The sequence below is a fragment of the Protopterus annectens genome, chromosome 2.part0 (genome assembly GCF_019279795.1).
Source record: "Protopterus annectens isolate FY-2018-M chromosome 2.part0, PAN1.0, whole genome shotgun sequence".
NCBI classification, from domain to species: Eukaryota; Metazoa; Chordata; order Ceratodontiformes; family Protopteridae; genus Protopterus; species Protopterus annectens.
This window is the reverse complement of record NC_056728.1, coordinates 323,348,798-323,374,256: the sequence shown is the minus strand read 5'-3', so window position 1 is coordinate 323,374,256 and position 25,459 is coordinate 323,348,798. Positions and strand designations below refer to the sequence as shown.

Below are 25,459 nucleotides of genomic sequence, written 5' to 3'. Positions count from 1 at the left end.
TGATCTGTTTACTGTTCTGTACTCTTCCAACAATGACACCTCTTGTCTTCATTACTTTATAGTTTTCTCTATTCGATACTTGCATGATGGCATTTTATTTCTCCCCTTCCTTTCCCTTGCTGCCCTGTGTTTTTGTGCTAAGACTTTACCTGTTATTAATTTAGCTGCACAGTAATATATCATATTTACTTTTGTTACCTTCTGTGAACTCTGTCTATTCACATTCTACAACCTCTGCTTAGGAAGTGTCTTGGTATTACTTCTAATTCTTGTAAATATTAGAACATGCTAGCCTTTTCAGCACTGTGAGAAACTGTTTGTATGTTTATATTTTTAGTACTCACACTTTCTTATGTGACAACTATAATTTGTTCTGTATACCGGCATTTCAGTTTGTACTCTATTTTATCGTATGTATAATGTTTCCTTTTTCTTTTTTATTGCTGTAGAAGTTATTGGAGCTTTTCTGCTCAGGTCTTGACTAAAAATGTTGTGGACCAACCCAGTTAATAAATGTGAAATAAATAACTAAAATAAATACATTTTGCATGAGTTGCTACGAACAATCCTGATTACTGTGTTCATTTTTTATGAAACTTCTAACATTTTGCATCTTACTGACTTTCTGTAGTCTAGCCTTTCATTGATCTTGCTATATCTATCCATCTCTGTTAAATCAAGCAACTCTTCCCTTAGATCACTTCTTCTAAACAGAGCACATTCTTTGTTCTCCATTTCCTGTGGGCATTCTACAGAAAATTCCAGAGCATCTTCCTGTGCCATATTCTCTTCAGTTTCATCCTGTGTCGTCCATTGCTCTTTCAAATGGAAACTCGTTGGCATATCACTCCACAACATTGACTGCATCATAGTTGCCATAGTTTTCTGTTCCCAACATTGCTGTGCAACTCCAACTGACATTTTTTTACTGGTTTCCAGTGGAAGGCTTCAAAGTATCTTCATATGGCAACTGATCAGATGTTTACCTCTCCACTGGTGTCTCCTTAATTTGGGGATTCATTATTCAATCCTGCTATGGTTTTAGATTTTCTGCACTAAATCTTTCACTTCACAGGTAATCCATAACCTCAGCTTCTATTTCTTTAACTTCTCCATTACTAAACCTATTTTCAACTTTCCCTCTTTTTAGCTTATTCTTTGTATTGTAAAATGTTCTATATCTGGATGCCTTTGCCTGTATTTCTCTTTAAATATCTTTGGTGCTGCTCTTTTTGTATTGATTAATTTTACTTTCTCCTTTGCATAAATATCATACCATATTAAATCTCTTTTTCTTTCCCATGTCCGTATTTCTTCCATAGATGTCTCCTGCTCCACCTGTTTTTCCTTAGGTGGTGGATTCACTGTTCTATAATGCTGTGATAAAACCTATGTTAGAGTTTCTACAATAAATCCTTCACCTCACAGGTATTCCATAACTTCTGTTTCTAGTTTTTTTTAATTCTTTACCTAGCTTCTGTTCTACAGTCCCCCCTTTGTGATCTTATTTTTTTGTATTGTGAAATGTTCCATATCTGGGTGCCTTTGTATTTTTCTTGAAATATTTTTGATTGCTTTTTTATTGATTAATTTGACATTCTCCTTTGCATACAATGTCCATATTTCTTTTTTATAACTTTCAAAAATCTCTAGATTTTGTTCTTTACATTTTTACACTTCCTCAATCAGTTCTTTTTCCAAATGGCCCAAGGTTTCTTGGTCTATATAACACTTTTCTGAATCTGTTGCATTAATGAACACAAATTTGCATTTAAAGCTTTTGACAGTTTTTCTTGGGCAATCATTTTTCTTTCCTCTAATTTCTCTCTTAATCTTTTTGTATATGTTCTGTCCAGAAATTCTGGGCTTCTTGCATAATAGTAACAATGAATGATTTCTTTCTTATCCTCAATAGTCTACTCTATCATCTTTATGGCCTATCAGTTTTTGTGTTTTTTCTGGACTACTACTTCCTTCTACAACAGGGTCCATCCCTGAGCCAGGCCGAACCCCATTGTATGAATGTTTCAAAGTCTTGAGGATTCTACAATGTAATTTCTCCATTCCAGTGCTCCTACCAAAATTGGGCACTTTTTTATCCTGGGACTTGTGCGCCCAGCTGTTTTATTTTTTAACCTACTTCTGTCCATGATATATGCTATATAAAAAACAGTCTATATATCAGTGTCGCCTTAGTGAGAGTTTGTAAAAATGACCCCTAAGTCCAAAAGGTTGGCAATGGCCTCTGGTTGATTATGAGTGATGCCATTTACAATAAGTTCTGTGCATTGTTTCATATTATCCCCTGAGGTTAATGACATAGCTTTGTGGTTGTCCTTTGACTGATAAGCTATTTTATTTTCAGATTTAGCCTTTGAAGTATTAATTAATCCAGTTAGTTGCCTGTTTAGATTGTTCAGGGGTTTTTAGTATGAATGGGTTTCTTCATCCTACATATAGCCAAGATTTTTTTTTTGTTTTGTTGTATATTCATTTCCTACTATGATTCCACCCGGGTGGCTTATCTTTTGAGCTTGTCTTATTCTTAATACAAATGGATACTGCTCACTCTACACAGCTATCAAAATAGCTGTATAGAGATTTTGTAAATAGCTCAGCATCTGGTATGGTTTTTACTGGGTTTGAGGGAACTTGGAATTTAGCCAAGGTGTCACTTAGTAGAACAAAGCTAGCCTTGGAATAGTTCCTAAAGGTTTTTGGTTTTTCTGGATCCCTTGGTTTAATTTTTACTTAAAGAAATACTGCTTTATGGTCAGATCTGATTAGGAAAGGCATTTCACTGGGTGAGGAACATCGGCCCTACCACACTCATGAGTAAAATGTCAAGGATATCTATACCCCTGGTAGGAGAATGGACCACCTGTTCTAGGATGTTAGTATTAATGAAGCTTAGGAATTGCTAGGTTTGTGTATTAAAAGTGTTGTGGGATTCCCAATATATAAAGAGGTAGTTGAGATCCTAGTAGTATGGGTTTCTTGAAACATGGAAGGAAACCTATAGGTTGCAAGGATATGGTATGACACCCAGTTTATAGTGAGTTGCACATGTATGAGTTCCAGTGGGTCAGACACTTTAAATAGTCTGGATGTGAGGTTCATAGTTTCATAGGTGCTTACTAGGATAACGACCATAAGGGCCTTTTTAAGCCTAGCCATGCATCCCAAATCTCTGACAAGTTCTCATACTTCTCATACCCTTGATAAGTGTAAGCATGGGCCTGTGAGATGAGCCTGTGTCCATTAGAGACAAAGGTGTCAAACAAGGAATGAATTTCCAGTTTCCTATCCAGTTGTCCAAGTTATACTTGAATTGGGTTAGGGAGGAACTCTGCTTCACATGGATAGGGAGCCGGTTCCATTGACGGGGTAGTCTCTGGAATACATACTTATCTCTCCTGCAGGTCCTATTTATATCACAGGCAAGGTTTAAGTCTTTTGAATGGGTAATTCTGGTGTTGTTTGTTTTGTGGATATGCAGGAGGTCCATCAGAGTGGGGTGTGATAATGCACTGTATGCCAGGCATAGATCTCCCCTCAAAATCCTGTAGGAGACAGAATACAGGGATAGGGTCTTGAGGCAGTCTGCATAGGACATATTACTTAAGCCCTGTATTCTTTTAGTGAGGAACCTCTGTGGACATTCCAGTTGTTGGATATGCCTGGTTAGATAGATACCAAAGGGTGCATTGTACTCAATGATAGGTCTGATGAATGCCGAATACAGTGGAACAATCACTGCCCTGGACCTAGATGCCATACCTTTGTTTATAAATTGTGCAACATAGAATGATTCCCTCACCACTGTGGACCCGTTATGATCAAAGGCTAGATTATTATCTACGTGTGTCCCTAAGTCCCTGAATACTGGGTCGACTCTAAGGGGTGTGTTGTCAAAATGATAGTTACCAGGAATGCATGACTTCCCAATGGATACTATTATGCATTTCTTGGCATTTAGTTTTAGTCCATGGCTCTAACACCAGTTGCTTGTCTGTGTCAGCCCCTCCTGGAGAACAGTTGTATCAGTGTGAGATTCAGTATCAGCTCATAACTTGCAATCTTCTGCAAATTTAGTCAGTCAGAGGACATTGACATTGGCCTTGATTTCTGAGAAGTAAATGCCAAAAAGGAGTGGTCCAAGGACTGAATGCTGAGGGACTCCCTGAGGTTGGTTTAAATATAAACTGAGACTCCTCCATCTTTACTTCCCTCATGTGCAGCAGCTGGAGTAAAGGTGTGAAAGGCATTATAACCTTGCAGTGCCAGTGTACTCACCATGACATTAAACCATATTTCCGTTAAAACACAGATGTCTACACTCTGCAGGGAGAGGAAGGCTTGCAGGGAGTGAAGTTTCTTGTTAAGACTTTTAGCATTGAGCAGTACCACCTACAGATATTTCTTCAGGCGTTCAGTTAAGTCAGAGGTTTACCAGTTTGGCATAGCCTAAAAAAGGCACTATGGGGGTGGAAAATGTCTTTTCCAATATCTGAATGTCTAGAGGGGATAAATGTAGACCATCCCTGGCAAAGCAGGATGGTCTGTCAACCATATCCTCCCAGGCCATCAAATATTGTACCCCCGTGGAATGTCACCAGAAGCTATACTAATTGTTAAAGCCAATCATTTTCTGTTTGTAATGTGGCATATATATTTATATACATATGCCTGTATACATGTGTGTGCATGCATGTTTATATAATAATTTATATTTATATATATATATATATATATATATATATATATATATATATATATATATATATATATATATGCAACAAGAACCGACTAAACTAAATTAAACGAAGAAAATCATACACTCAAAAATAAACTTCACTGGCATATTAAGAAGAAAGCAGCAATGGAACCAGTATTTTAGCACTTAAGTTCTTTTATTGGGAAATAACATCTTCAGAATAAATAAAATAGTACATTTCAACATTAAAATACAGTATTCAAAGTGATAAAATTCAAAGTCCAACAATCAAGTAACTTTGCGAACCTACGAGTGTCATAGAATGTCAATGAACAGCACAGCCAATCACATATGCCATGAATAAACATGAACAATGCAACCAATCAAAATATCAATGAATAAACATGAGAAGTTCTTTTGAAAACAGCGACTCTGCTTTTTTAGTAGAAAAAGCCCGTAATACAGAGGACCCTGCTGGTATGTTCAAGTGTAATAAATGTGTGTGTTGTCCGTACATTTTTACAGGGAACTACTACATTTTTCCCCATAATAACTTTGTTATGACATTTAATAATCATTTTGATTGCAGTACCAGGACTATTGTTTATGCTGCTGCTTGCACTATGTGGCATTTCTTCTACGTAGATAAAACATACCATAAACTTTCAGACCCCATTAAAGAACACTGCGGTGCTGTGAGAGCCAAGGACATTCACAATGCTTTGGCTCAACATTCCATTTCTTGTTTGCCATCAGTTAAGTTTCAATTTTTTGTCCTGGAACAAGTGGAATTGTTTTTTGGTAATTATGCAGCGCTACTGGAAGTCAAGGAACTCAGATGGCAGCTTCACTTAGGGGCAGAATCGACTCCTGGTTTAAATGACTCTTCCAATCTCAAAAGTGTATTAAGATGGCAAACATAATCTACTGAATATTTTCCTTTCTATTATCATATTATATTTTTTAGTGTGTTATGCATCGGTCACTCAGTTATATAAATTTTAATTTAGATCTGAATGATTTCAATGTTTCAAAACTGTCAGCTATGTTAGGATTTCAGTGCAGACATATGAACTCACATTTGCTCTTGTTTAGAATGGCTGCTCATGTTTATTCATTGATATTTTGATTGGTTACATTGTTCAAATTTATTCATTGCATATGTGATTGGCTGTGTTGTTCATTGACATTCTATGGCACTCGTAGGTTCGCAAAGTTACTTGATTGGTGGACTTTGAATTTTATCATTTTGAACACTGTATTTTAATGTTGAAATGTACTGTTTTATTTATTCTGAAGAAGTTCTTTCACAATAAGAAGAATGAAAGTGCTAAATCACTGGTTTCATGGCTGCTTTCTTCTTAATATGCCAGTGAAGTTTATTTTTACATACATACATACATATATATATATATATATATATATACATATAGATATATACAGAGAGAGACATAAATTGTTATGTATATATATATATATATATATATATATATATATATATATATATATATATATATATATATATATAATACATATACACATGTATTTGCATGTATATCTGTGGGTGACTGCGTGGTGCAGTGGTCAGCGCTGCCATCTCAGAACAAGAGGTTCTCCAGTTCGATTCTCGGCTGGGGCGCCTTCTGTGTGGAGTCTGCATGTCCTCCTTGCTGTTGCGTGGGTATCCTGCGGGTGCTCCAGTTTCCTTCCACATCCCAAAGTCATGTTGCAGGTGGATTGGACACTCTAAACTGACTCTAGGTGTGTGTGTGTGTGTGTGTGTGTGTGTGTGTGTGTGTGTGTGTGTGTGTGTGTGTGTGTGTGTGTGTGTGTGTGTGTGTGTGTGTGCGTGTGTCTTCTGTAGAAGGTTGGGTGCCAGGCTGACAACTCAACAACGTGAAACTCCATGCAGATCATTGTTCCTCTGTGGTGACCCCCAACGGGAAAAATCATAAGGAGAAGAAGATCTGCATGTATATCTAATATATATATATATATATATATATATATATATATATATATATATATATATATGCATGCAACCACACACACACACACACGCACACACATATGCATATTGGTAAGCTACATTTGTAAAGTAAACAGATATATTCAAATTGTATTATACCATATCATATGTGTGTGGGAGGATCAGGTCCGGGATTTTGAACACAAAGGCACTAAATGTTGCATGTTCTTTCACAATTTCTTTGTCCAGTTTTATTTTTCAACCTTTTTCCACTATCTCTCTAAATATGATATGCCAAACTTTTAGCACGACAGTGGACGAAAAGAAAATTCTGGAACTATAGTAATGACCAACAGACAGCTTTGATTTCAAATGTTAAATGCATTAGTGTAATTCTAAGTTTTAATAAGGAATGCATCAGGCATCAGGAGAAGCAGTACTTTCAAGGTCATGCCTTACTTAATATGTTACAGGGACCGACCCATTCTTTATAGTTTTTTACAGAAAGACCGTCAGCTTCTATAACATACCAGAATGCAAACATGGATCGATTTGCAAACAATTTCAAATTCACAGAGTGAAGCAGATGTAATTCTTCTGAAGTGGAACACGTTTTCACATTGTTTACTCAAAAGATATTTGTATTCAAGCAGCACATCCTCCTGGAGTAGTCTTTTCCATGTTTTGCCAACTGAAGTGCTTCCAACATAAATATTTATAAATGAGATACATATCTGAAGATACAGTTTTCTTTAAGGTTAAAATTCTTTTGAATTTTTTTTTTCTGTCCTTCATATTCCTTGATAGTCTGCCTTTTGAAATAATCATCCACAGCATTGTGCTTTCAGTAAGAACATGCATAGTTGTTCTTTTGTTTTATTCTTTGTGTTTAAAAGAATTCAAACTTTTGTATGATATGGAATTGTCAAATGAGTTGTGTTGCAGGCTACATCATAAAGAGCAGTGACAGTGGTTTATACTTTAAAAGTCCATAATCCCTGGACAGAACATTTATAACACTGGTGTTACTTCTGAAAGGAGCACCAAGCAATTAGTCTGTAAAATAAATTAATACTAAATAGTCACCTTTAAATGAATAAATCCATAACACGTGCAATGCTTTTTTCAAATAAAATAATTTATATTACATATGTATAGTGTGCCCCCTGTTGGGAAGATTATTATGCATAAAGAGTTTCAAGTGTTGTAAATGTGAGACTAGCAAGGAGTGACCCATCCCCTCCAGAACATAATGACTGGACAAACTGTTAAACTAAAAAAAACCTCACTCCCAGCTGGAATGTCAGATGGCCATGCAGGAAGAGCAGAAAGTGTTTACAGAGTGGCACATTTGTGCACATTAAATGCATTGTTAATCTTTGCATAGAACATGATAATATTCATACTTTGTCTTTTATATAGAAATATACATTTGTAAAGATTTCAAATTTCATTGTCCCCAAAGCAACTGTCTTGCAATAATTGAAATTTAATTTCAGTTATTTATTTTTTACTTGCTCTAGATTTACTTTATGTAATCAAATGAATCTTCTTCTTCTTTTGGCTTTTCCTGGTTAGGGGTCACCACAGCGGATCATCTGTCTGCTCATAATTGGCAGTGGAGTTTTATGGTGTCGAGTTGCTAGCCCAGTGCCCAACCTTCCACAGAAGGCACACACATGCACACACTCACACCTAGGGCCAATTTAGTGTGTCCAATCCACCTACTGCATGTCTTTGGGATGTGGGAGGAAACTGGAGCAACCGGAGGAAACCCAAGTGACCACAGGGAAGACATGCAGACTCCGCACAGAAGGCACCCCAGTCGAGAATCGAACCAGAGAACCTCTTGCTGTGAGGTGGCAACACTAACCACTGCACCACAGGGCCTCCCCATGTAATCAAATGAATATAATACTGTAAATATTTTAGGACAAAATATTGAAATATAAAATATTTTACCATTTACAGGAATACTAAGAACCAAAATAATTAAACATTTTCTTAAGCTACATAAAATAACCAGAAACAATTTTCAGAGAAGTTGCTTTAGAGCTACTTACATTGTTATAGGAACAAGTGCTGTGCTAAAACCTTATATCATTAGGGTATAACCCAAGAGAAAGCATTATGTCCTCATAGTTGTATTAAACAGAATAAAAAGATCGATAATAATACTGATACCCAGATATTTCTTGCTCTGTAAACAGTTATATCTCCAGAAGGCAGTAAGTTCAGCTTTTGTATAGAACGCAATATAAAGTCCTTAAGAATGTTTTGAAACTGTGTATTGTATCATAAAGCGAACCGGCCATGTTTTGAAAGCCACACTCCATGAAACTTAATCAAAATTAATTAATTAATTAATTTGTCTGTTAACCATTTAATTCATTTCAAGGATGTGTGGGATTTGGAGGAAACACTCAAGAGGCATGAAATAGCACATTAACTGGTGTTTGACTATATGGCAGTTTAGCTAAACACAAATGTGTGGGCATATTCACAAATGCACATGCACAAATATACACACACACACATGCAGACACACAAAACACACACGCACACAGTCACACACACACACACACACACACACACACACACATATATATACACACAAATACATACATAGGTAAAAACACAGACACAGAGACACACACAAACAGACACACACACACACACACATACATACACACACAAAAACATGTATACATAAACATACAGGCAAAGACACACACACACACACACACACACACACACACACACACACACACACACGCACACCATGTGCACACATACATACACATTCACAAACCATATGATAACATGATAATGAAGTGTGCAAAAAGCTTTGCAGTCCTATACTTTTTTTATATAGTTTGTACCACACTGAGGGAATAAATAACCAAGCACTGCAAAGAATTATTGTCTGGTCATCAATCATAACTCTTCATTATTTGTTCTTGATATTTATGCCAAATATTCATTTATTTTTTCCTTCTCCTATTATTATTACTGTCCTTGTCCCAGTGCCCCATGACCTCCACGTGGTCTACAAGCACTCTAATTCACCTGCCCAGTCCAATGTCCAAATTTAACTGGGGCCAACAAGAAACCTAAAGCTATCCTGTGGGTTTGCTGTCCATCATCTAGCCATTCTTTTTTTGCTATGTATCACCTAACACCTTGATGACAAATATCCGAGGGCAACGCAACTCCCCTAGGAACCATCATTGATGAATGCCCCTGGAGGATGAAAATGCTCATTGTTCCTTCCACTCCATGAGTTGCCTGGGCAATAGTCAGGACTTTATTCCTGTCTGTCAGCAGAGTGCCTCCAAAGATTCAATCCTTGAGTTTTGCTCTCAAGTTGAATTTCTTGACATCCATGTCTTAAATGCAATATTAAGCTGATTATGATAAGAGACCCAATCAGAATCCTCAGTATTATTCAGTGGATGCTAAATTGACACTCATACTGAGTTATATATTGTTATCGACAGTGGTTAAATATTGCTTTTCTCTGCATAAATGATCAGGTTTGGCCTTAAACTCATAGTATGCGGCTCACACTATTGATTTTATTTTTTTGTGTACCATTTCCTTGTTTTCATATGTCGAATGTCTAATTGCATATACGAAAACCTTTTATAGTCTGCATCAGTCAGCGTCCACATTAACTTGACCTCCATCTTACTGTCAGGCTATGAATATGGAGAGTTAGATGTCCTCAGACAGACACATTTGTTTTTTTGCACTAGTTTTATTCAACGATCTCTTTAATCACGGGAAAGTCCTCACTTATACATTTCATTCAATAGGGACAGACCTGAACTGACACTACCTCCAATTTACTGCATGGCCTGAACTGAATATTCAGCTGTAAGGACCATGTTTTCCTTCCTTTCTTCTTGTTTTTTTCCTTACTAAGATTATAACCACTAACCTGCTTCACTGTTTTCTATCCTTTGAATGAGTGCTAATGGAATTCTAGCCTGTTTTGAAACATACTGATTTGTTATATATTGAACTTAAAACAACCTTTTGACCATCAGGGTGTGAACTTACCTCCTCACTTTATCTTTGTGGACTAGGGGTTTTCAAACACCCACTCTGCTTTTCTGTATTATTCTTAATATTAGCAATAGTGAGTATGTATGGCATTGATAATTTATATGGCATGGCAAAAGTTACCACCAATAAGCACTGAATTCTCAGCTTGCTTTGTGACCTATTGTACTTCACGCTTTTGAATCCAGACATTTCTTGTCCATAAAGCCTAAACTGGGACTCATTAGTTCATATTTCATTGGAAGTATAATTCTGAAGTTATTGATGGGAATGTCTGCTGAGGCCTAAAATGTTTTGGCAAAATAGTTTTACAAACCATGCCCAAAAATGGCTAATATCTCTCAAACTGTAATATCTACAATAAAATTTGTAAAGGCAAAGTTACTCAGGAGAACTTATGTTTTACAGTGATATTAATTTAAAAACTAAACTTTAATTCTGATGTTATGTTTAATTCTAAATGCAGAAGTGTTATATTTCTTCTGCAGTGTGTTATGTCTGTTGTTTTGTTTAGTTACTGGTATTTATCTTGTATTAGATTTCCAAGTCTGGTATTAGCTCCTTCACGTGACAATAGTGTCCTTAGCATGCAAGTGTCAGTTTTCTAGTGATGCTGTGCAAGTCACATGTAAACACTTTATTACAGATTTTTACAAAAATATGGCTGTTGTATTCACACTTATCAACTGACCAGGATTTTGCAGAACATCCCTGATTTTGCTTCATATGTTTGTTCTTTTCTTTGTTCATAGATTCATAGGTTGGTACTAGGCTATCAGCCCTAGGGCCTATACAAGTCTAGCCATAACAATTCCCTGGCTATTTTTTCCCGCAATATTTACTTTTTTTTGTAAATCATTGAGGATTAGTCAGTCAATAATTCCAGAACTTAAAGAGTTTTTATTTTTCAGAAAATCCATGTTGATGCAAAATCCGTTTTTTTTTTTTTTTTTTTTTTTTTTTTTTGTGAATTCAAGTAATACTTAACAATTTCACCTGATTTTAGACATTTGTCCTTCCGTTATTTTTGGTTATGTCCAGAATTCTTGAGCAAAGAAATCAGATTATATGTTTGTATTGATGCTTTCTAAATAAATTTGTAAACATCTTTCATATGGTTGCCAAACATTAATGGCTTCTTTATTCTTGTTCATGACAAGTTTCAGATAAAACCATTCGGTTATGAGTTCATCAAAAAATGTTGAAGATATTTCTGTAGATAACTGTCCTAAACTGGAAGTGAGGTTTCCAAAAGTAAATGTTCACATCAAGAAAAAAATAACAGTTCTTATCATCAGGCAGTGAGACAACACTAATGCTTATGCAGATTCACATGACGAGGTGCTTAAATGTTTTTTTTTTTCCTATGACAGCCAGAAGACTTAGTGTAATATACTTACATGTTTAACTCAGAGAAAAACAGAAACCTTTGAGTGAATAGTGAATGTGTATTATGGGTTTGATTCTAAAAACATACAGCACTCATAACAACTCGTGTCTCTTTAACTCATCATAGGGCACCTTAGGACACAGACACAGTAGGCCATTTTATCTAGTTTAATCCTGCCATGCAGAAAGTTTTAAGCACTAGCAACTAGCTATATTCTGCTAGCTTTACTCTGTTTCGAGGGACTTGTATGTCTGATAATTGAGCAACTTCAATTTGGGTGACAGTTTCAGTCTTCAGGCTTCTTCAGTCCATGTCTCAGTGAAGACAAGCTATACTTTTACCCTTCAGTTTTTCAGGTTTGACATCCATTAAGGTATCCTCTGATAAAGTACTTAGCTTCAGTGAAACAATTTGTCAGAGGTATCAGAAGTCCTCTAGCCTCACCATACTTCCTTTTCAGCTGCTTCACAAAGTGAAATAGGCCTCTTCAGAAGCCTTATTTGCCTTTGCTGGGAGTGATAATTTCATGGAGGGAAAGTTTGGCTGCTTGGCACAACTGACAGATTCAGATGCTAAAAAATTTCCCCAAACTCTAGAAGGTGTTGTCTAACATATCTGGTATTTTTGTTTACTAATTGGTATTTATTTTAGTATTAGATTTCCAAGTCTGGTGTTAGCTCCCCTCAAGTGGCACTTTCTCAGCATAGATCTTTAAGCAGAACAGGATCGGACATTGCATTGTAGACCAAGAAGAGGTAATCTTTTAGAAAAGTATAAGAGACATATATAATAACAGTTCCCAAAATATGTGATTTTACTAGTAAAGGATTGTTGCACCTTTGCAACTTCATGCAGCTGTAGAAAGGCTATGACATATAGCTTTTTATTAATTAATGGATGAGATCAGTGAGGCATAAAATGGTACACTAATCTACCAGAATAACTAGACACACCCTCTGTAGCATTAAATGAGCTCAGAATATGCTTTTCCTGATCTTGGCTGTTACACACTAGTCATACTTTAAGTTAGTGTGTACAGTTGTTGTATATCATTAACAATGATATAGTTTCATGAGTTGGCTGTTTGTTTTTCAAACATTATTAATTTCCTTTTTGTCTAGCCTCATAATGCTACATTTACTACTGCAAGTGAACATGAGGTTTACTACTGCTGTAGTAGGTCTGCATTTTTTGCAGATGATCCTAGAGAACTTAAGTATCTTATATCAAAGTGAGTGTTGTCACCCAATTTGCAATCATCTGCATATTTGAGTAGCCGTAGTCCACTTTTTTCACACTGAGAAGAATAGTGTAAAAAGACACGGCCCCTGTTCACAGTTCTGCATGACACCACTTGTAAACCCTTTTAGGACAAACAAGTAATTTTTTACCATGACTTTTGCATTTGTTGCTTAACCATTGCTCTATCCTTTGAATTGCATATGGATTAATATTTAATATCTTTAATTTGCAAGTCATTCTCTTATGAGGAATAGTTTCAAAAGCCTTAGAATGATCATGATAAGTAGTATGCACTGTTGGTCCTTCATCAAGCTCTACTGTTACGTGGTCAAAGAATTCCAAAAGATTCAAAAGCAAGCACTTCCTTTATCAAGCCATACTACTGCATATTGACCAGAAATAGGTCTCCTGTTTCATTATGGAAAAGCTCCACTGTGTCTTCTTATGGTTTTACATACAGAACTGCCAGGCTAATGGGCCTGCAGTTGTTTGTGTATGTTGTGGCCAAATCTTCTTTGTGATTAATTTAGTACAACAAACAGTCGGTTGCCATAGTTCAGAGATATAACCACATGCTAATGCTTTGTTTAACATGACTAACATGCTGGGGTTAAGTTAGGATCTGTATAGGAAGCAACCAAGTATGTTGTTCAGTTACTTGGAACTTGATTGTAATCTTACTTGTAGCAACAGTTATTTTTATTAAAAAGATATTTCCCTTTGTTACTAATGTACTCGAGGTATTTATCTGCTGCAGAGAGGCTTGTGTAAATACTTTCAGGGAACACATGTATTATGTTATGCAGCCGGATGATCACTTTATTTTATATCGATATGTATCTGCAGCTGTGCCTCTGGGATGGGGAGGAACTTGGGTGATTTTAGGCACCTTGTAACTTTCATGCACAGGATGGTAGGGCACTCCGCTGAACATTCATATACATGCAGGTAGGGAAGTAATGTGATTTGGGGTAATCCAGAGTATCCATGACTATGATGACTAAAATGATAAGCAGGCAACAGATACACAGACTGTAAACTTTATTAAACCCTGTGGTACCTCAGCAAAGCCTTCAGAGGAGTTTGCCTTCATTCTTTTCAGCCATAGTTTACATGATTATGCATAACTACCAATTGCATTAATTCTGAACAATGCAATTTGCTTTTCTGAATAGAATGAACATGCATATCTACAAACCCCACTGCTACAAATAAAAATGAAAAAACCTTGTTTGTCTAAGTAGTCGTCGTGACCTTATAAGATTAGTACCTACTGCTAAACTGCTTTACAGCAAACTACATTATGTGTCGTGGACTTCTATTATTCTACCTGCATTTTCCATGATTATTTAGGTGACCAGAGGAAGAACTGTATTTTGCTGAAGCAAAAATAGAAGAATTTTTATTTTTTAATATAAGAAATAGTATATTTAAATATGTCATTGCAACTCTTTTTGTCTTATATCAGACAGCACAAGATTTTCTCCTAAGTGGTTCACATTCTTGATTTCTAATACTATACATGCTTCATAGCAAGGAACACTAAAACTATATTAGACAAGTGGGTTTATAACTGCAGCCTGTTAGCCAGTACTCCAAAAGATTTCTTTGTCTGATAAATAACATGCTGTTTTTTTTGTAGCTGAGTCTGGCAGACTGTTGCTGCTAACCTGGAATTCATCACATCTTTGAGGTAGACAGTATCATTGAGATTATCAACAAAGATTTGAGTGTCATGCTTTAGATCTACCTAACATGGAGAAATCTGTTTTTAAGACTTGGAAATTTATAGTAATATTTATCTCTGTCACAGCTGTCTGTGAACATGGCTGTCAGAATGGTGGTCGATGTATAGGTCCAAACCGTTGTGCTTGTGTCTATGGATTTACTGGCTCTCTGTGTGAGAGAGGTAAGTGAATAGTTTATGTTTTAATTCATGTTATCTTGTCAAAAAAATGTTTTGCATGGATTTTCTTTTGTAAATGTAGTGTTTTGATAATTCACATGCTGTACAGAAGGCATATTGTGTACAGTATGGCAGCTGTGTGTCTTATTTTGCCTTTGTTGGTTGTATGGAAATGTTATAGATCTAACTGGCTGTTTTACAATGACCCAAGAGCTTTAAACTTCTTAGTACTGTTGATTACCACTCAGAATGAACACATATTTGCTTTTTCACAATGTACTTTTTATTGACCAAGTAAACTCATTAGATTTGAGTGATCAGATACAGGGCGACATGTAAACTTTGGTCTTGTTGCAAGTCATTTTGAATTACACATTGTGCAGCTGTGAAACAAGAACTGATACATTCAGAGGTGAACACTAGACAGCATTACCAGTGCAGTAGAGGCCTTCCAGTCTGTCTTACCAGTTGGCTGTGATGGTTCTGTGCTTGCTGTCCTTTGTGCAGCATATGAAATTAGTAGAAAGCTGAACCTTTGAATGATGCGAACAAGATGTAATTATCTCACTTTCTACAAATCCAATCATACCATTCCTGCATTACAAAAATGCAAAAAAAAAAAAAAAATTCACTGCTTCTTAGTACTTGCAGGCCAGCACAGGAAGAATTTGTTATAAACATATTTTAAACACAAGACAACTCTGCTTTTGATTGAAATTAAGTTTTTTCAATATCTGTGAATTAATAACTGCCAGAGGTAATCAGACACAGCAGTTCAATGGTCACTGACAATAGCACTTGTGTATCTTGCTAAAAAGGGAGTATAGCACAAGTAATGCAAGTGCAACAAAGGGAGCATAGTACAGGTAATTATGTATTGATGCTTTGTTTGCCAGGGTAGTAGACTAATCTCAGTGCACCTAGTTCAGCCAAATCCTGGGAGTAATAAGTGAGTAAAGAGCATGCATGCATATATATATATATATATATATATATATATATATATATATATATATATAAAATATACATATATGTGCAGATATATATATATATATATATATATATATATATATATATATACACACACACACACACACACGTATATGTGTGTGTATGTATGAGTGTGTATCTGTGTGTGTCTATGTGCATTTGTGTGTGTGTGTGTGTGTGTGTGTGTGTGTGTGTGTGTGTGTGTGTGTGTGTGTGTGTGTGTGTGTGTGACAGAGAGTTCTTACATAACTTTTCCCATATCAGTACCTAATTATCTAAAAAAAAATTCCCACGTTTGAGTCATTTCAGATTATATTTGACTTTATTAATTGATTTGCTTTCTTTTCTCACTGGCCCCACTGAATGGGGGAGGGGCCAATAGATCCCTGTCCTTCCCACATTGACTTCCTGAGTTTTTTGTTTAGAACTTCCTTATCCCACTCTTGTGTGACTTTTTTTCTAGTGCAGCTTTTTTTTTCAAAATATTTAAGTAAGTCAGGCCTGGACAATGTTGATTTTGTAATGCCTACACCTCTACCTTTCTGCAATGTAATGCTTGTGTGTTGGTCAGGGAGTCAAGCTTTTGGATAGGATTGGCATTTGAGGCTTAGACCAGGGCTTCTGTTTCACCTTTTTTCTATCTTTTCCTTCCATTTAAAATGGAAATCTGGAGTCTGGCCCCAAGATTCATTTCTGCTGGCCAGCCATCGGGTACTCGGTATCTTGTCAAATCTTTGTTACCGGTAATTAAAGGGGAAACAACCTACATATGCAGCCCCGTTTCTACTATTTCAAATTATTTAAGCATTCTTTTTCATGAGATTAGAGAAAATAGATATGGAATATTTCTTTAGCAATAATCTGTCAGTGATAAATTGACCAGTTACTTTGTTATAGATACAAGAAGGACATTTAGGTCAAGCTATTATTGTTGATATTACTTGTATGAATTTCTTGTTTCACAACCTATACCTTACGAATATTGTCTCTTGATGCCTGTTTAATTATGTTACTATGGAATGTGGGGTAACTACTGGCTTCCAATTTAAACTGTAAGGATTTCCTTTAAACACTAGCCAAATACAGTATGTGTATGTATGCATTTACTTGTTTATTTATTAATTATTTGATAACCAATTATATGATCTAGTCTGTTGACCATTTTCAGCAGCAAACTAGGCTCAATGAGAAAAGATACAGTAGTTTATCAGCAAATGCAGAATAAATGTGTATAATAAAGTAGAACATGCCACCATACCAAAGATGCATTTTTACAACAAGTTAACAATTAAGCACTGCCCATTCTAAGTAAGTGATCTGCAATATACAGATACATGTATATGGGAATCAGGAGTTCAGGAGTTGTGTCAAAACTCTAGGTGGTCAATGTCTGTTTAAATGACCACATTCGGTTGACAAATGAAGATGGTCGACAAGTGCTCTCGATTGACAATCCCTGAATAGGGGAATGTTCCCATTCCCCAGGGACTGTGCAATCTTGGAGTATATAATATTAGCAGAGGTTATGGTGTGCAGGGGGACTTGCTCCCCTGGAAAAAACAATGTTATTTGTTTTGGTGTTTTTTTTGTTTGAAACCTGCATAAACCAAGGTTCCTTCTCAGTGCATGTGTGATAACGTGTCAACATTTTCCTTGTCAACCTTTTGTGATCAACATTCTTCCTGTTCAGCCTGTTGATTTGTTGACCAAAGTTAAGTACACCAATGTATATCTACATCTCTATATGTATATATGGTTTACTATTGTTTGTTCGAATGGAAAAACATTTGACGTTCGAAACAATGGAAAATAAGGCCACAACGTCTACCCAAATGATCAACACATTTGAGTCCACATTGTTACCGAAACCATCATGTGATAGCCGTATAGGAGCTGACACCCCCACTACTAATATATTCTAACTCTGTGATCACACTACAGTGAGGATATGGATGAATTTCCAATCCCCACTGTACCACGATCTCCATGCAGATAGTCAAATACACTTATGTGAATGCACTACTGCATTCATAGGTTCATAGGTTGGTACTAGGCTATCGGCCCTAGGGCCTATAAAAGCTTAGCCGTAACAATTCCCTAGATATTTCTTCTCACAATATTTACTTCCCTGGACCCCTGTCTAGCAGGGCGACTGACATTATCCCCGGGGTGAATTTCCTATCTCCCATCCAATCATCAAGGTTCCTTTTGAAGAGGACCAAGGAGGCGCTCTGCTTGACATGTATGGGCAGTCTATTCCAGGGTATGGGGAGTCTCTGTGTCAGGAACCTATCCCTCCAGCATGTTTTGTTCATTGTGATGACAAGGTTTAGATTCCTGGAGCGTGTGGCTCTGAGGGATTGGGATTTCTTTAAGTAGAGCATGTCCCACAGCTCAGTGTTTGACATGGCCTTGTATGTTAAGCAGAGACTGCCTCTGAGTAGACAATATGCCACAGAGTATAGCTGGAGTTTTTTTAGACGGTCAGCATATGGCATCTGCTTTAGGCCTGTGATTCTTCTAGTGAGGTATTTCTGTGGCGTTTCCAGCTGTTGCAGATGTCTTGTGAGGTATATACCAAATGAGGCGTTATACTCTATAATGGGTCTGATGAGGGATGAGTACAGTGGGACAACGATCTCCTTTTTTCTGGATGAAAAGCCCTTAGTGATGAGGTGTGCCACATAGAAGGATTTCCTGACTGTTGTGGCGATGTGGTTATCGAAGATGAGACCACTGTCCACATGTGTCCCTAAGTCTCTCATCACACTTTCGATGTTTAGTGTACTGACACCTATGTGGTAATTCATGGGTACATGTTTTTTTCCAAAGGGGATAACGATACATTTCTTGGCATTAAGCTTGAGCCCATGGCTCTGGCACCAGGCATCTGTTTCTGTAAGGCCCTTTTGTAGAATATCCACATCATTTGGGGATTCAGTAATGGCTCCCAGTTTGCAGTCATCTGCGAACTTTGTTAGCCAGAGTCCCTTAGTGTTGGCTTATATTTCAGAGAAGTAGATGCCAAACAAGAGTGGTCCCAGGACTGAACCCTGAGGTACTCCACTTGTCACTTGTCTGGAGCTGGATTTGGAGTCGGCTACCTTTACAGTCTCATTTCTGTCAGTAAGCCAGTTGGCAACCCATCGAGTGACGTAGGGATTTATGCCCAGCTTAGTACGTTTATCTATGATTCCAGAGTGTGGGATGGTGTTGAAGGCCTTGACGATGTCCAGATGGGGTGTGTGGACTGCCTTACCCTTGTCCACAGCTCTGCAGACTGATTCGAAGAAGTCAGTCAGTTTCAGGAGATAAGATCGGCCCTTCACAAACCCAAACTGGGTGGGGTCCAGTGTTTGAAAGTTGCCATTGTCTTTCTTTATAAGTTCTATGATAATGTGTTCCATGCCCTTGCAGATCAGGCTCATCAGACTGATGGGACGGTAGTTCCCTCCCCCTTGTGGAGTGGGATAACTGTAGCTGTGCGCCACTCAGTGGGCAGGAAGCCTGAGGTGAGGCTATGATTAAACATGACACTTAGGTGAGGTGCCAGTTCATTTTGTAGTTCATATAGTACACAGCCTGGGATGTCATCTGGTCCCGTGGATGCTGTATTCTTAGCTTTGGAGAGTGCAGTTTCTACCTGTGTGGCCGTGATTACCGGAATTTGGCAATCTTTTAGTATTGAGATGGACCCTTTAGGGCAGGGGTGTCCAACCTTTTGGCTTGCCGGGGCCGCATTGAGTAAACAGAAATTGTCTTGGGGCCGCATATAAAATATATCATATAGTTAACTCTTTCGCTGTCACTGGTGACCAAAGTCGACCTCCTAGCTGTACTGTAGGTGCATTCGACCACTGAATAAATGTAATAAATGCGTAATATTTGCTTTAAAATTCTAATTCTCATTCTAATTCTAATTCTCTAGTCTAACAGTTAACTCTAACATCTTAGTTAATTTTATATATATATATATATATATATATATATATATATATATATATATATATTTTTTTTTTTTTTTTTTTTTAATAAAGATATTCACTACAGCACTAGCATTTCTCACTGGGAAAACCACTCCAGCGGTCCAGCTATGTAAAATGTCAACATTAGTAGTCCTACAATACTATAATCCACAAAAATAAGCCAACAAATTTGCAATAAAGTAAAGAATTCACGTTACTTACTTAATAAAACAATTCTAAATAAGCTACAAGAGGGTCTCGCCCAAACAAATGACTGGTGCCAGAAACATGGCTTCAAGCTAAATGCCAAAAATGCAGCATCATCCCCTTTGGGGAGAGTGACGTCCACACAAATTATCACATTAAGAACAATGTTGCAAGCACGCAATCAGTCATGAGGTGCTTGGGCACCCAGGTTGATAAAAACCTGACTTTTGACCACAATGTTGTCTCCATTGTACAGAAAGCTTTTTACATGGCCCACCTCATTAGTAAGGGTATCTCATTCAGGGACAAGGTGGTCATAACATCCCTGTATTCTTCCTTTATAAGAGCCATTACTGAGTGCAAAGCCCCTTTTGGCATGTGCCTCAGCAAACACCCAGCCAAAAGAAAGACTACAACCATTTCTGACAAAAAGGTCAAAGGACTAAGTTCACTAGGTTATCCAAACAGACTAAAAAGCTTCTTGTTTTCCTCTGTCTCTCACTGGCCCCTATAAATTTCATCACTGGCTTGCTTTCCAGGCCAAGAAAGATCCTGCCTTAAGAGACTTCCTCCTCCTCAGAAATACTGGTTGTACTTAAAACGCTCATTACAAAAACCACAGCATTCACTGCAACATAAACAAGCCACTCTGTATGGACAGGTTCTTGATATAAAAACTTCAATTTCTGTAAAAAGCTCATCTCATTATCAAACAATGTAGTTCAGCAACACGACAACTGGATGGATAGCCATCAATGTACTCCTTGAGTAAGCAGCTTAGCCTTTATCAAACCGGATGTAAACTCCACATACTAAACTTTCTAGCTGGATGGCTAAGATCTAATATTGGTTACTCAAGTCTACTTTCCCACGAAGAGGAGCCTATTATTTAACTAAGAATTCCATCTGCAAAAATATATTCAGTATACATATTAAATCTCTCTCTCTTTCACGCACACACACACACACACTCACAAAAGGAGCCCCTACTTCTAAAATAGGCAGCCTCAGTAATCACATGACCCACACTCACTGAATGAAATTGTCTGGAAGTAAAAATATCTGAAAAAAAAATCATACTAGAGATGAACTCCTCCATCTAATTCCCCACCACCAAAAGGGCCATCAGTAAATTAGCAAACAACTGCTCAGCAAAAAGTAAATCAATAAGAAATCCATAAACTCTCTAAGATCATACTACATACTGGAGTGAACATATAACTTCGCTCCAATCTAAAGCCATTTGACATTCAGACATTTTAATTTGTGCAGAAGTTATTCACAGACTGACAGTTTACTGAGCTGTCACATTAGCACTCTATGCTTACGTCCGAACCAATGAAGCATACTTGTCAATTGCAAAAGAATTAAAGTAGTTTAATAAGAAGGTTATTTGCAAGGTTACATGGCAGTTTACATTGGAAATAAGCAAAGATATTAAAAAGGTTCTGCTTCTTGTAATTATTCTAAAAAGTCTTCTAAGGTAAATACAACCTTCTAATTTAGTATGGAACCATACCTCTTAACCTTAGGGCAAGAAATCTGGAGAAAGAGAAAAATAAAAGTGGGACATAGGCCCAAAAATAGTTATGCATCACAAGACACCATTGAAACAACTGTAGCTGCAAACATTATACATCACTTATAATCTTTCTATCCCATCATTGTCAGTTAAGCATTATATAGCTCATTCAATCCTGCCTTCTTTTGCAACAAAGAAAACCATGCTTTGAAATGACAGATGCATTAAAAATAATAAATAAAACACATTGCATCCACATCCTGCAACTTCCTACCCGCAAACAACCACAGAGCTTTCACTGAAACTAGGGCTGCTTATTTCCCTGGAATGATAGCTATCCCTAATTAAGTCTAATGGGATGCAATCTACCAGGATCTGGGCTACCTGAAATAAATTAAACTATGGCCTGAAAATTGCAAGTGCACTTTGTTTAATTAAACTATATTTCTAAGCCCATTTACTGTATTTTTTCAGTAATTTCCATTTTCAGGTCACTTTACAAGACATTGGCAAAGGTAGACTTGCCATCCTTCAGATCCCTACAGGAGCACACTCATACTGCTAGCATTGTCCATTAAATGTAAATATCCATCCACTGCAAATGGCAAGAAGCTATGTCTTAAAAAAAAAAAATCTACTTTTGGCATGCCTAGCACCCAAGTATCAGATTTTGAAACAAAGAAACATTTGCCACAGTCCGTAGGTCTCTGTCTTTAATAATCATCTACTGTTGCAGCCCTCCCAACACACAAACACACATATACACACTAAAACCCCCAACATTTAAAAAAATGACATTGTACCCACCTGATTTGCCAGTATTGATGATCCACCAAAGCTATGCTTATTGTTGTCCAATCTGCCACTGCTTAGAACCCACCAATCACAAAACAGTACTGGGTGCTTTTTGGTTTGTCAGAAAAAAACAATACAACTTTATATGCTACAGTCCCCATAAAGTCAATCCAGTACTGACCCATTAACCCTAGGCTGCTGTCTCATTCTTACTCCCTGGAACTGCATTACCTTGGATGACTAATTTTATTTCCTAAGCAAAAGACACAAATTGGAAGATGAAGTGAAAATCCATACAGTTGAGAGGTATGATTTCATATTCAATACAACACTCTCTTTGTCAGGAAAGCCACAATTTAATGAAAGTGTACTTTTAATGTACGCTATATCTGTGAGCTAACTATTGTGTTCAGTAGGTAGATTGATAGTCATTAGCCTCTTTGTGCATGTGTCTCTCTCTGCCTCTCTGTCATGCACACATACACACGCACTCTCTTCTTCTGCTTTCACATACACAAACATTCTGCTTTCATGCAAGTACTCATTCACTCACTCTGTACTTACCTGTTAACACAGGTAAGTGCTGTCCCTTTCAAAGGCAATGACGGCAAATCCATACACGAGTCCCTCATCAGAGAGAAAACACACACACACACTGATTCTTTGGCACAAAATAACAGTGAGAACACATGGATCCTTCTTTGGCGTAAAAAAAATCATGCACACACCAACAGAGTTATAGGTCATGGGTGTGAAAAACACAAAACAAAAAAAGTGTTTTGGGGCATGCGTATATCGGTGTTGCAGTTGGAGGTCGGGGGCCCCATGGAAGAGCTCTGAGGGCCGCATGCAGCCCGTGGGCCGCAGGTTGGACACGTCTGCTTTAGGGGGTGAGAGGGGGGGTGAAGTTGGCACTAAATCGATCTGCCAGGATATTGGCAATATCCGTGGAATCAGTATATTTAATGCCATTCTATTGTAGCTCAGAGCAGATCTGAGCATTGCCATTTAGATTCTTGACATAACTATAGAATGCCTTGTAGTTATCTTTGGAATCTTTGGCAATTTTATTTTCGTAACTAGCTTTTGAGGATTTTATGAGGGATCTCAGCTTCTTACTGAGGCTGGTGAGGGAGTTTTTTGCATGCTGGGATTTTCATCATTTTTGCAACAGTTTCTTCCTTCTAACAAACAAATAAAAATGACCACCAATTACAATAAGCATCAAGGTCCTTCCAAACAAATGTTCAAAACATACAAAAAACAGCAAACAGACCCAGAAATTACAGCAAGGTTTGTAGATGAACCCATCTTTAATTTACAAAGAATAAGGACATAAGCGCTTTCGTATTATCACTATTTCATCTGATGTAAAATCACATTAACAGAACCCCTCCTTAAATGCCATTAGAATAAGCCACATGTATCACATCATTTGTAAATTAAAGAGACAAATACTATAAACAACAGCACTTATAAAAACATGAAAGACTGTTGAAAAACATTATTTCATACCACAATTAATACATCAATATCTAAAATAATTCATTAAAACCATAACATTTATAAAAACACACATAAAAACTTGTGCAAAAAGCACTTTACAGCACTAATGCATAACATACTACCTAAAACAATTCATTTCCTCTTAAGAGTTCTAGCCTTAAGTTTAGGTCTCAACAGAACTCTGTCATTCAGGCCATGCCAAAAATCCCCTCTCATCCCAATTATCCATTTCAACTCCAACTGCTCTGTTTGATTCCTAATATCTCCCTTTCTATTAATTTCTATAACTTTTCCAGTTAGTAAAAATTTAAAATAATGTGTTATATCAGTCTCAGAGACATGCTTAGAGAGAGCATTCACTGTGTCATTCTTACCTATATGGTAATAATGTTCCCTAATTCTGTCCTTTAATGCTCTATCCGTCTTACCAATGTAGAATTTTTTACATGTGATACAGTGTGCCAGATAGACAACATGGAAAGTATTGCATGAAGCTTTGACATTGAACTTATAAATTCTACCCTGATCTGGGTGACTAAACACCCCACTACTATCTATATATTTACAAGCTTGGCAATGTCCACACGCTGAGGTATACCCCCCATATACACTTGACTGTTTGATTGGGGTAGCATAACCGTCACTTAAGTGAACACATATTTTTATAAACAAATGATGGTCTTACATTAACTATATCCGTGATAATACTATCTGTAGTCAAAACTCTCCAATGTTTCTCTATAACTTCCTTGTAAAGTCTGACATCCCTGGAGTAGGATAGACAGACTTTCAGTCCCCTGTTCCTATCCAATTCTTTTCCAGTATTCTTCTCATACTTCTCTCCAAAAAAGGCCTGGCTCTAGTATCTCTTAACCTAACTATCTGTTCAGTGTTTTCATTGATCTCATGATGTTTGTATCCCCTTGATACTAGTGCATCTTATAGTAGCCCAGTCTGTGTGTTAATGTCAGATTCTCTCACACTCAATCTAGAAGCCCTGAAAGTCTGACTCCTGCTAACACTTTTGAAGATATGCGGTGGATGCATACTTTCTTTATACAAAAGATGATTACAGTGACATGGCTTCTTATGTAATTCTGTATAAATATGTCCATCAATGTCACAGATTACTCTAACATCCAAAAAATCCACAAAAGAAGTAGATATATTACAAGTAAACCT

The 25,459-nt window shown here is 37.0% G+C and overlaps 1 protein-coding gene across 1 annotated transcript in view; it reads left to right on the top strand.

Annotated features, from left to right (window-relative positions):
* Positions 1–25,459, top strand: part of FBN2 (fibrillin 2) — a 2,449,070-nt gene that overhangs the window by 425,826 nt on the left and 1,997,785 nt on the right. The window contains exon 5 of the mRNA XM_044060803.1: positions 15,200–15,295. Within this exon, the coding sequence (XP_043916738.1) occupies positions 15,200–15,295 (96 nt within the window). The remainder of the gene's footprint in view (positions 1–15,199; positions 15,296–25,459) is intronic.